General features: G+C 39.2%; 1 protein-coding gene across 2 annotated transcripts; it reads right to left on the bottom strand.

The window, feature by feature from the left end:
• Positions 1-180: 180 nt before the first annotated feature.
• Positions 181-9,625, bottom strand: agtrap (angiotensin II receptor-associated protein). 2 transcript variants are annotated; one of them, XM_031871650.1, is made up of 5 exons: positions 9,472-9,625; positions 8,154-8,188; positions 7,838-7,949; positions 5,771-5,972; positions 181-1,679 (listed from the first exon to the last, which is right to left on the bottom strand). In XM_031871650.1, exons 1-5 carry the CDS (start codon positions 9,496-9,498, stop codon positions 1,555-1,557), a joined length of 501 nt encoding a protein of 166 aa, XP_031727510.1. In that variant the 5' UTR covers positions 9,499-9,625; the 3' UTR covers positions 181-1,554. The 2 variants fall into 2 exon arrangements, with proteins under 2 accessions (XP_031727510.1, XP_031727511.1); XM_031871651.1 differs by lacking the exon at positions 181-1,679 and adding an exon at positions 1,727-3,177.
• Between the last annotated feature and the right edge of the window lie 4,250 nt (positions 9,626-13,875).

The raw sequence follows: 13,875 nt of genomic DNA on the forward strand, positions 1-13,875 counted from the left end.
CTATAGATATATATCTATAGATATATATCTATAGATATATATCTATATATATCTATATCTATCTATATAGATCTATATATCTATCTATATCTATCTATATATCTATCTATATCTATATATATCTATATATATCTATATATTATATATATCTATATAGAGATAGATATAGATAGATATATATAACTTTATTATGAACATAATTAAGGAAACAATTGCTGCTGGTCTCTCACAATCAACATGGTGGACACCATGTGGTATTACAGAGCACAGTTAGTGTGGAACAACATGCTTTTAAAGACACAGGCCAGGTTAGTGTGTCTGAACTGGAGGCAGGTCAGCAAATAAGGTGCCTCTTAGGATCTACAGTGATTCTCAAAGTGGGGATCAGGGACTCACAGGGGTCCATGAGGGGTCGATCGATATTTAACACAATGACTGCCTATTTTTATAACATGTAAGAGCAACGTTTTTTCAGATGAGGGACCCTGGGACAAAATCTTATCAAATGGGGGTCATTGGTCTAATTTGTCTCAGTGACGGGGGTCCTTGACATGAGAAAGTTTGGGAACAACTGGACTGAAGATCCCCTTGTGCTACAGCCGGGATCATTTCACTCACTCATAACGCGACCAACATAGTTGCCACATGTCAGCTTTGTCATGTAGGTCATCATGAAAACAGGAACTTTCAAAAGAGAACTGACTGTAAAAAAACAAAAACGAATCCAAATGATGCAATCAGTCTATAAAGTCAACCCTGCTGCCACAGCGTCCACTTTCCTTAATTTTTTCTCAAGCCTCCTTATGTTTTTATGTGTTCTTTATAGTTGCAGCACTAGATCCTTTGCATAGGTCAACATCAAGTGGACGGTGGCCGTCTGTGTGCTGCGCTGCACTACGGAGGTTTTGCTCAGTCATGAGAAGAAAGACCTCGAACTTCAATTTGGTCACAGCTTCTTCAACTCAAACATAACAGCTCATATGAGTTGAACAAGTAGAAAGGCACAGGGTAGCTTTTGAAGGCACGACACTGAACATTCATTTCAGTTCACGTGCTTCAAGCATTTTGTTGTACCGTAAAGCAAAGCGTAATAGGAAATATAATAATTACATTTACTGCAGATCACAACGAGAAACAGACAAGATGTCTGTAAGTGCCACATGTAAACTGACACAACTGCTCCATTCAACACCTCCCTACTAAAAAAATAGTAGGCGGTAACAGCAGTAACACAGCAGGGGAGAGGTAGAGCAGTGTTTCCTCTGTATTTATTCAGCAGTGATGTGCCAGCTCAGCAGAAAAGCATTACAACCGTTGAAGAAAAAATGTAAATGGGTTTAATTACACCACATTTCATTCTAAAACAGAGAGCAGAGCAGAGCTAATGATTTAGCAAAGTATAAAGTATTCATTTTGCCGTCAGTGCAATCTGCAGCAGACCGACTGTATGAAACACAGGGACGGATGTGGAATCGATTGAAAAAAGAAACTGCCCACTGAGCTGCTGCATAAAAAGTCAGAGGAAACCACTGTATTGTTCACCGCCTGGTTCACTCAGTATGTGCGGACGGCTGGTTTGCTGTCCTGGGCCTGGTTGAAGGGATTGGCCGGGGGGGTAGACTCCTCCTGTTGGTCAATGGACTGGTAGGTATCTCTGTCTCGTGACACAGAGGGGAAACCTGCGGAGACAGGCCAAAAGTCTTCAACACGCACACATCAACCCTCGTCATGCACACTATTATACATAATCATATCTGCTTAGAATCACTGAAATATGCAGAATGAAACTGTTTGCACAAGAAAGGAATCCTTAGCTTAAACACAACTTCCTTGTTCTCTTCACACAGATTGGTGACACAGTTGGCCGGATTTGTTATCTTGACTAGAGCATCTGGCCCCCTCTGGATAAATATAGATTACACTGTTGGAAACAGTCTTTGCCGACATACCTGTGATGGACGACGGATTGAGAAATCAGCAAACTACATTCAAGAAAACCTCTTTAAGAGGCGCGGACATTCCTCCCCTTCTATCACTCTGTTTTTACACCCACTACTATCTGATTAGCTGCTTCTTCTGCAGCTAATTGAAGAGAAATTGACCAGAGGAACGTATAATGAGTCCCAAAAAACCTCATGCGAGTAGAATTTTCAGACATGCGTTTACACTGAAAACCTCTGCATGCAAGCTCCTGGCTGCCTTATACTTTGTGTACACGTGCTTTATAATGAATTCTAGGCTGTACACTAATCCATCGGAGAAGTCTTAAAAAGACTCAATATGATACTTTAAAACAAACTCGGACAGAATACCAATGATGTCTTTTTGGAAGTTCAAAGACCTGTGCACTCTTACGTCTGCATGGCCCAGAGTCCTCTAACTGTGACAGACATGCACATATTAATGCTAATCAAACAAGCACTTCCATTGCAGAGGGTTTGGATGATTTAAGTAAATATATACATATATTCATTTGAAAAGACTGCAGAACTCATGTTTATATTTTAAAGCTTTAAAAATACATTGATTAGTCTTTTTTTTTTTTTTTTTAACGCATCATTGCTGCTAAACAAGCCTTCAATAACTTAAGTCTTACTCTGAGTGTGCATTTCAAACAAGGTCACATCCATTGTTTATTATTATAAGTCATCATTACTTTAATTAGGCTGATTTGAGAATGTGCACCATCATGCAGCTCTGCTTTAAATATATGCGGACAGAATACACAAACACAAATGAGGTGTCTGGAGAGTAAAAATATGAATAATACATAGATGCAAACTTTCAGAAACCTATAAACTCACATAATACAATAGATAAGAATATAAACATACTGTACTGACATACACAGCTATACACAGAAGAATGGGAGGGCACTGAGGACTGATGGAGGTGGGAATGACAGATTGAATTAATATAAATAACTAAAAAGAGAAAGATGGACAACAGAACATTAACAAGATAGTAATTGGCAAATGAATAAATAAAAAGTCAGTTTCTTTTTTTGTCCTGCCGCCTGATGTGTGATCTTACTTCCTGTGTGGGAGAGGATGGAAGGGGATGATTGGAGAGGAGAAAATGGTAAAAAGGAAGAAGCCAGGAATCAATAGCGGCGGCAAATAAAGGCACTGTCAGCACTATCCGTAGTACAGCGACTGTCCACAGAGGTCTCTAAGTCTGAGAGGTCAAAGGTCAGCAGAGAGGAGAAAAGACACAAGACAAATCAGAACAGGAAACACATGAGACATGAAACATGACAGACTGTGAGGTTAGTAAAGACAAAATGCAAGAAAAGAACAGGGAGATGGACGTTTTGACAAATTCTTACACATTAATGAACTGCGTCACCACAAGCCAGCTGAACATAAAGGGGGAATGCACTGCAGGCAATTAACAGTCTGCTAAACCCCGCCCTCCCCTAGCTACTGTTGCTCTGTCTGTCAAGCTTTACGTTCTAGATCAGTTCATAGAACAGTGAATCTATCAGTTATATGAACTACAACTCAAAATTAGAAGGCTTTTTCACACAATGCGTCCATGATTTCAAACGGACGGATGCAAACAAAAGACATAGGGCCTTGGTATTGCAGTACGGAAGCCCCAAATGGGCTCAAACGTTCTTCTTAATATCGTTTCTAGAGATCATTATCTTAAGAAACAAGCTTTGTTTTCTCGAGATGAAAACTAAGGTTGTTTCCTCTTATCACATACGATGTTTGGGTGAAATCCTCCGACAATAACTGTATTCAAACGGTCCAGACCTAAACCTTACACCCTTGATCCCACTGTGGAGGAATGCTACAAAGTGGATGTGCTCGCTCCGTACTGAGCTTTTCCTAACACGACCGGTAACCCCACAAAATAATGTAGCTAGCTAATGAGGAGCTAACTAGCCTCAGAGGTGGCTAACATTACTAGCCCACTGTAGGTGGTAAGCTAGGTAGCTAGGCATGCTAACATTTGCAGTTTACATTAGAGCAGACGAACACACGGTTTAATCCATTCCTTAAAATTCTGCTCTTTTGTTTTGAAAAACTATCTCATATGTCAGATACCAAGTATCGCTCTTCATACACACTGCTTCAGCTGTGCCTAATAACAGCAATACTTAAACAATGTTCAGGGGACATGTTGAGTAGCAGTCAATTTAACGCTAAATGTGGGATTGCTCAGTCTAATAGCCTCTATTGTATTGAGCAACATAAAAATAAAAACACAAAACCGGAGGGATGTAAACCTGCATAAGAAGGCCGCCAATCAAATTAATCAACCAGGCTTCTCACTCACATGCACCCGATTGCCTGGTTCTCACAGTGCTTGTTGCAGCAGGGAACCATGCTAATGCCAGCGATGCAATCAAGACAGCAATTAAAACACACATTGTAGGAAACAAACATTAGCTGCACTCATCAGTCACCACGCAGCCAATCACAGGCTAATGGATGTACCTGCTGCTTCTCTCTGGCATTAAGAGTAAAACCACAGATTAATCAATATTCAATTATCCGTCAAACAAGACTAGTTGCAACACAGGAGGAATTTCATTACTTTTCCCGGATCGAATAGTGTAATAAATTCCTATTTTAGCCGATGATATGACAGTTAATAATAAATCAAATGTCCCACCTCCTGGTTTATTTTTTTATCACTTTTGTTTTTTTCGTGGCAAGAAAAGCTCACTAGCTCAAAAATTGTATTGAATTTGTTTCACTCCTCTGCCATGAAAATCATAAACTACAAATGATGAATACAGACATGTTTGATTAATCCATGTGAATGAAGCCATGACTAAGGATTTTCAAGGATTTTCAAGGACATCACGGCTCAGTGGGATTCCTGATGGGAAAGTTCTCAGCAGGCCACACATGGCGAATAAAAGAGCTCATCTTGAGTATCTCCTGACCAGTCAATGGAAGAAGTTTACCAAGCTCAACGTCACAAAATCTCTATTTCTGTGCACATCCCTTCTGGGCTCCATCTCAGTTTATTTCACATCAATGGCGTGCTATTTTTTCCATCACGGCAGATCAGTTATTTCACGTTTTTTTCATCCTGCGTGGGTCTAATATGCCCCTGCGCTGCATGCAGAATAAACTGGTGGTCAGAATGACACACAAACGGGACAAACAACTCGTGGAGAACTGATTTCCTTGCCCAGGCCGAGCTGCAGCTCAGATATTTTGCTTCATTTAAAGTCTTGTGACTGTAACTAATTCGTTTGACCGTGGAATCATCCGGCGGTGGTAAAGCACAGAGCCCTCCCAGTGTGCGCTGCACTTGGCAGGCCTTTCATGGCAAACGGCATAAAACAACATAGGGAGGATCTCAAAGCGCCTCTGGACAGATGCACCACACCGTACCTCCAGCTAGCTTTGCTCACACTCAGGGCGTGGGATTATTTTATATTATTTGTGGGGAGGAGGAAACCTCAGATATTTCTCACCAGTTCTGAAATGATGCATGTTCTCGCTAGATGAAACCTTAAGTTGTTATGTAATGAGTTATTTCCTGTGTCATCTGCTCCTCAAAGTGGAGTTAGATCCCACTTCTATGATTAAATAAAAAAGACATTCCAGTATGCTGAAAGATAGAATCTGTGTCCACTGTAAGACTTTTCTTTTTGGAAGCGTTTAAATTCCTGTTGATGTCTTTATCAGAGCTGAACATCTGTTTCTTCCTCATAACCAGCCTTATGGTGGCAAATAATCCCTTCCTCATAAGTCTGCAAGCTCCTTGTGTTACTGTACTTGACCCATTTTGCAGCACTTACCAAAGTTAACGTTGTAATCTCCTCCACGCTCGCGGTACATCTGGTAGACGAAGAAGCAGGACGCAGGTTTGAGCAGCAGGCTGAGGATGGCCATTCCTGCACTAAAGCGAAACCTGGTTTCCACTGTGGAGTCATTCGCCGGGTAATAGATCCCAAAATGGACGATGTCGGTCAATATCGTCACGACCATCCCCATCAGAAACTACAGCGAGAGGACAAAAAGAGGCAGATGTCGTAATGCACACGTAATGGTGTGTCAGATGCTTTTGGACTTACTGTATAGTTTGAAGTCTGAAGGGCCAACACATGTAATCAACCACAGGAAACGATTCCTTGCAACATACGGCGTGTGGAAAACAAAGTCATTCCAATCATTTAAAAGAGAGAGATTTCTGAGAGTGGTGAAGGAAGTCAGAAGGAAAAATGCAAAAAATAAGAAAGAAAACAGTGACATTTAAAATGTATCTGTAACCTTTATTATCTGGAACAATCAAATCCATATGATGGGATGAAAGACAACGCTCCAAAAAAAAACAGAAATGCGAGTTAAATAAATGATTAGTTGACAATCTATTTTGTTTTATTAATTTCATCTCTTATTTCATTTTATTCTCTTATTGCATTTCTCTTTTTAACGTGCATTTATTGTATTGTTTGTTTTCATTGTTTCATCTATTTCATCATCTATTTCGTGTTAAAAAACATTATTCATTAATATTATTGTCATTATTAATATTTAAGACACTTGAAAGAGTCTGGAGTTGATAATAACAGAAACATGCAGTAAGCTGCATAGCACATGAGAAAACATCTTCCTGGTTGATTTAACTTTGAAGCTGCTTCCTGATCCACAAAGAATCCAGAGCATTCAGCCAGCTCAGCACACAAGGATCTCTCCTGATGGACCCCCGGACTTTAAAGACAAGGTGAAAAATTCCCCGATGGTAACTTCCCACCGACAGTCAGAATCCATTAATGTCAAATGTGTCATTGAAAGAAACACTGGACAGGTTATTTTTCCTCTTCTTTTTAACCCTTGAGATGTGGTGTGTTTGTTTGGCATATAACACACCTTCACAGCCAGCGAGGCAGTCTGGGGGCCGCTCGGATTTAAGTTACAGACAGATCACAGATAGATGTTTAACTTCTAGTTCTTTACTATCTTAACTTGCCATGAGTTCTGGGTAAATTATAAGTATATAATTGAATACTTCTTCATTCTCCTTTATGGACATTACCTCATTTGTTTGTATTCATATTGTTTATGTGTATTTATATTGTTTGTGAGAATTCTAATACATTTAATGTATATATATATATTTTTATTTTTTTTAACTTATATTTTACATGTTAAAAATAAATAAATAAATAACCGTTACTGCCCAAAGTAATTTTACTGGGAAAAGTGTCACAACCCTCAAATCCCTAAAATCTCAATGCAGTGCAAAGCGGCAGCAGAGCTGAGCGCCACTAACTCATCAGTAGCGCTGCACAATATGAGGAAAATATTACTTATAAAGTGTACTCAGTTCTGCCTTTCTGCTGCTTTCAATATGCTGACAAAAAATGAAAAGAAATGATTTCCACATTCTTTTTTTGAACAAATGGGACACAAGACAGACTGACAGTTACATTTTAAAGTACAGTTTATACTGATGCTCTCTTTCTACTAACTCAAAAAATCCCTGAGTGCAATATCAAAACCTTTTGACATCACATACTATTAAAAACAGCTAAATATTATGCAGCCCTACTCATCAGTCAGGCTCAGGAAAGTTTCTTAAAGAGGAACGAATGCCGACGTCCTCACTGGCCTACCACTACAGACTAAAACATCTGTGTGACCATGACCGCCACGGTTCCTGCTGCTCTGTGCTGATTTAAGGGAAGGCTATCTCTCTCTCTCTCTCTCTCTCTCTCAAAGGGATGCTCACAGATTGTCCCAGATTCCACAGACAAATAGGTTAGCACGGATACGCACTGCTGTGCCTATAGTTAGACTCCTGTGCCGGTCACATGATGTGAAGATCGCAGCCAGCGTGAAGGAAGCGGAGGACGAGGACTCACCATGAGCACGGCGTCGATGGAGTCCCTCTGTGCGATGGCCCAGACGCCAACAGCCAAAACACTGAAGTTGCCCCAAGCAAAGGAGTTGGGAAGCCACGAAAACATGCAGGCCCTGCAGCAAGACACACACACACACACACACGCACAGTCCTGTATCAAGAAAACACGTGTCTGGGACATGGAGGTGAAAGAGTTGGCCTGAACCTAGCTTGGGAATCAGTCTGTGTGTGTGTGTGTGTGTGTGTGTGTGCGCATGAGTCAGAAGAGGAGAGAAATTCCTCAGGTTTGTGGAAAAAAAAACGGTGCTTACACTCACCATATTGTAAGCAGCCAGTGCACCAGGACTATGGCCTACAACAGAGGACAGAAGACGAGTGTTACAGGGAATGAAGACATATTTTAATACTATATCTATATAGATATATCTATATCTATATAGATATAGATATATCTATATAGATATATCTATATCTATATAGATATATCTATATCTATATAGATATAGATAGATAGATAGATAGAAATAAAGGACACTTCAGTGTTTAATTCTGACAACCGATCAATCGTTTATCAACTAAAAACTCCAACCGTTCAGTTGCTTCACTGTTTCATATCATTGTAAACTGAATCTTTTTGTTAGTTGGACAGAAGAAAAGCCATCTGAAGGTGTCTCTTGGGTTTCTGGAACATATTTAATGATTTTCTTTACATTCTATATATTAAACAATGAATTGATTGATTGAAAAAAAGAATAGTTTCTACTGTAAGTAACTTTAGATGCAGCCTGAGTTCAGTCGATCAACTCACAAACATCAGAGCATGAAGCCACAGAACTGGAAACATGTGATCAACTTGTGTCTGTGATATAGTGAGAAGCAGCATCAGGGGAACGATGTCATGGCTCCACAAGTTGCTGCTTTTAAATATGCTTTTTCTTCGCACAATTTATGAATCAGAAAATTCCCCTCCACAATATCAGAGTGAGTGCTACTTTAGCTACATTTACACATCGTCTTGTCTTGCTTTTCACATCACATGTTTGAGTCCAAGATTCCGGGATTTGATTAAGAGTCTTCCAAACTTTTGATCTGCTTTTGATCCTTTTACAAAAAATAGCACAAAGGCATGATTCTATTGAATTCCTGTTATGGAATGACACATCTTTGCCTCTAACTCATTGCTTTAGGATTTTACACATAACAAGTGGAGAAATCAGAAATGACTGACAAGATATTGTTCTGTGGGTCATGTGATAAATAACTTAAACTATTGTGTTTCTATATCTGGCAGCACCGTTTATCAGTTTGATCTTTGTTTGAACTCAAACATATCTTAATAACTCATGCAATCATCACTATGTTTGTGTTTCTAACATCCAATAGTGTTGTTTACTTTGGTCCATCACTGACAACATAACCATGCAGTCTATGATCTTTAAGGCACTTGAACATAAATAAATGAACGTTTCTTCAGTCATTTAACAACAACACAGAAAAACACCAATTAAAACACATTTCCCTAGAGGAAGGTAGTTGCCCCACCGAGGAATTGAGCAACAAAGTTGACATCATCGCATTGAGTCTTTGTTACAACCAGTTGCCAACATTACAATCAAGTAAAAACCGCAAACTCACCTTTAGATTTATGGCAGGGATTTCCATCACAGGCTGTTTGGTTAAAAGCACCTCTTCCTTTATTCGCTTCACTGCGTTAACTTGTTGCGGGGGGCTTCATGAAAAGCTGCCGCAGATTGTTTCTTCCTGCACAAACTTCTCTGTGAAACTCCTCCTCCCTTCAGATCAGCCTGCAAACACAAACCATGTGATAGCAGGCTGACTGCCTCCCATGTGACACTCACCCCCCTCCCCTCCGCAAAATAACATGACAACACATCACATGTCAGCAGCAGTGGGATGATTTGAAAAGGACCGATGAAGGCTTTTGATACAAACATAGGCAGTAATGTGTTTAAATGCATATAGTTATAGTCAAGATGAAAATGACCCCTTTGATCCTTTTGGATCACATCCCCAGTCATGTGATGGACCAATTCAAGAATATATGCCAAAAAAAATCTAAATCTAAATCAATTCCTTCGTATTTTTATATCAAAATCCAATCATCTTTTCTTTCTGTAAAACAAAATATGATGTTAGCTTATGTGAGCTATATACCAATCAATTTCAATCAATTGTAATGGGAAGTTGATTTACCTAAAAAAAAAAAAAAAAAAGTATTATCTGCTGAGTTACACGTCTCTTTCAAATGCAAGTCTTTTTGTAGCAAATAAATTGTAATTTGACTATATGGCCACTAAGTAAAATGAGCTTCAATGCCTGGTGGCAGGGGCGTTTCTAGGATTCAAAGAAAGGGGGGGGGGGCTTAGCCCCAAGGAGAGGGGAATGTTTGCACACGCAGTGCACGGCAATTGTTTTTGGGCCCATTTGGGGCCGTGGATATCCATTGTTTCAGACAGTTGCACGCACATATGTAGCATGTTAGAGTTATAAATAACTTGTCCATGTGAGAAACAATAATGACGTCACCAAAATAAAAATTTAAAAAAGTTTTTATTTTTATTTTTATTTTTAAATGCCAAATTATTTGGGGGGGCTGAAGCCCCCCTAAAATAGGCCTAACAACGCCCCTGCCTGGCGGGTCATTGAGAACTTAGCTGTAAGACAATCTCCTCACTTAGTCATTAGTCGCAAAAAACAGCGTTTCTGGAGAAGTCAGCAGTCAATTCTAAGCAAAGGTTTGGTTAGATTCAGTAAAGCGGGTGATAATGCATGCATATCCATCAAATTCAATGTTGAAGTTCACTACGTCAGCTTGTTTGTGACATTTGGAAAAGTTCATCCGATTGTTGCTCCAGATGCTGTATCCATTTTTACAACTACCGCTCAGCTTACCATGAAACTTAGTATGGATTCATGATCCCCAGAAGATGCACGGCTTCTATCGATCGTTAGTGAACTCCTGCTCTCATTTTGTCTTGTGCCACAGTCTAGTCAAACAAATAGGTTCTTGTTTTTTCCTTTCGCATTCAGAGTCCCCTATCGGGATAATAAAGGGAGATCTTATCTTTTACCATCCTGCTGTGGTCACTTATCTCGGCAGGTACAGACACACAACCGCAGCTGCACATGTACAAGAGGAAGAAGACTTTGTGATGGAGCTGATTAAATGATAAGTCCAATTCATTACCACGTGGGTCTTATTTTACTAGTCTGGGCCATCACTTCTATTGGTTAGGATTCACTCAACAACAAAAATGCTGACGACTGAGAGCACGGCAACATCCCAATAATGAAGTCCACACGGGTAAAAACAAAAGACATCTTTACTCTGATAATGTAACACGTATTTGAGATCCTTTTCAAACAGATGTGTCCTGTTTATGAGGAAACCTACACTTTTACATTTTTACATTTTATTTCTAATCACGCTTATACACTCAAACAGAGATAGAAAATATTTTAGTTTATGATAAAAATACTAACTACTACATTTGAAAAACGATTTATTTCTTCAGAAACACTTGTATTTTCCCTTCATCTTCCTCTCAGCTGGAAAGCATTTTCTCTCATCTTTTCCCACCTGATCATCTCACCTGTTATCATGTCCCTGAAGTTTGGTCACATTATAGCAACTGAGCACATCCATCCACCTTGGGATTTGTTTTAAAGCTCTGAAAAAGCTGGTAAGGAGACCTTGAGTTATCTCCAAGGTTAAGAATAGCATTGCATGTTCATACTCCTTGTTCATTCATAAATAACTTACAGATACATTCATATCTGCTTTTCACTTTTGGCTAGATGCATAAAATCATGAAGTATTTGTCACTTCTGGGTTCTGCAGAAGACATGTCTCACTCACCTGCTCACTACAGTATTTTCTGAAGTGACATCTGCATCTAGATTCAAATTCATTTGCATATTAATGCCACAACTTTTAAAATGCAAATGTGGGACGGCTTGCTTGCCTCTTTCATGCTTCTTATACCTCAATAGGACTTGATCCAATGTGCAAGCTTTGGCAGATGGCTCCTGCACACTCCTGTTTTCCAGTGTGAACCCTGACCTCCTGAAGACCTCTGACCCCCCCCCACACACACACACACACACACACATGCTCAAGATTTGTTGCTCTAATTGAAGTGGTTATGCTTTCAAACACGTCTCAAAACGCTGTGCTGAGGGTGTTTGTGTGCACGTGTGCCAAGATGAGATTGCAGAGTGACAAATGTTGGACATGTTATTTAATTTGCGTAATGTCTTTAACCGTCAGAGGAAAAGCAACTCTTGGATGCGATTGCAAATGAATGCTCCCTTTTACATCCTAACCGTCTGTGACAGACTTGAGTAAATGCATAAATGTAGCGCTAGAGCACATCATCTTCCTCATTTCATTTAGTTTTTATAGATTTTCAACACATTTTATCAAATGATTTATTGTCTCTGAGGCTATAGAGAGAATTTCCTGCCGCTTTGTTTATCCTCGTGTAAATTGTTCTCACCACGTGTGTCCTTTTGAGAGTTTCCCTGCTCTAAAGAAGTTGGGTGAAGATAAAAAAAAACTTTGGGAATTAATTACTTCAAGAAATCCTAAAGAAAGGGAGAAGTGCCTCTGTGACATCGGTGATGTGAAGCTACAGCTCTGCCGGGATGTGGCTCTGGGTAATCTATCACTCGGCTGGCTACTGGCCAGGTTTCAGCAGGGCACTCTGTCAGAGGTAACTATTAAAAATACATCACCACTGCTTTTATTCTGGAGCCGTAAATCAGGATGGCACAATCACGTTCCGACCGAGCCGCTGGTTGTGGGAAAAGAAAAACGAGTGTTACTTTCTCCATCTAATCAAATATTGATAGATTCTCAGAGAGCGTGTGTGTTCGGATCAGAGACACGCTGGGTGTTATATTACTTGCACTTGCTCTAATGTGTCGTAAGCTTTAAAGGGTTCTGACACAGTTCAGTTTGGAGATAATGAGCTTCAGAGATTGCAGCGTTCCCGTTATCACGTGGAGATAAATGGCGCCTCATTACTGACTCCTCATGTTCTAGAGAAGGTGATGTGTTTGGAAAAAGGTTTATGGGACGAAATCAGTGCTGGTTTTTATTCTTCTCAAGCATCTCAATGAATAAGTTCTGCTTTTCTCAAAAGAACCAAGACATTAAACTCGCCATCATGCTCTGACCCAGAAAGTAACTCACTACATTTACTTTACTGCTGTACTCATGTGAGTATTTCCATTTAATGCAACTTTATACCTATTTACTACTGCCACACTGTACATACACTACCAATACTATGTATGTTCTTACAACCAATATGTATGTATATATGCATCTGTCCATACTGTATGTATATATATATATATATATATATATATATCTTTTGCATTTCTACCCCTTGCTGTTTGTCATTATGTAATATTTATATTACCACTATATGTGCATTACTCTGCACTTTACTGCTTTTTGCACTTCTGATAATATGCTAAACTGCATTTCGTTGTCTTAGTACTTGTTCTCTGTGTGCAATAAAATAAAGTTGAATCTATAACCTGATTCAAGCCCAAAGTTGTAAAAGTTTTCCAATATTTCAAAACCAAAGTGATGATGAGGGAAAAAAAGAAAACTAAATAAATAAATATATAAAATAGTTCAAACTAGTTTCCCCTCGAGCGTCTTCAGCAGTAAAATGCTGCTTTCCCATTAGTGAATCAGTATTAACAATCTATTAATGTAATATAATAATATATCAGGGACTTTAAATTGAACTCATATATAAATATATATTTTGAGTACATTTAGCAGATAATGCTTTACTTGCAGTACTGTACTTTTGATGGAGTGTTTGGCCATCCTTTTATTTTACTTACAATAAGTAAAGGATCTCTGAATACTTCTTCACTGCTGTGGCCATCGTGTACTCATAACAATGCACTATTAAGAGACTGCTATTATGACATATGTATTAGAATAGGATAATCTGTCTATATATGTAACCTATACGTATGAGTACCTATGAG

Source organism: Anarrhichthys ocellatus, unplaced genomic scaffold, assembly GCF_004355925.1.
Source record: "Anarrhichthys ocellatus isolate YVR2014 unplaced genomic scaffold, GSC_Weel_1.0 scaffold60, whole genome shotgun sequence".
Lineage (NCBI taxonomy): Eukaryota > Metazoa > Chordata > Actinopteri > Perciformes > Anarhichadidae > Anarrhichthys > Anarrhichthys ocellatus.

Bases quoted from the DNA above. Each gene is read 5' to 3' on its own strand.
- agtrap (XM_031871650.1), bottom strand. From the start codon at position 9,498: ATGGAAATCCCTGCCATAAATCTAAAG. The intron at 7,950-8,153 runs GTGAGTGTAAGC...GTCTTGCTGCAG, and splicing joins CACTGGCTGCTTACAATATG to GGCCTGCATGTTTTCGTGGC. The intron at 5,973-7,837 runs GTGAGTCCTCGT...CTCTCGCTGTAG, and splicing joins CCATCGACGCCGTGCTCATG to TTTCTGATGGGGATGGTCGT.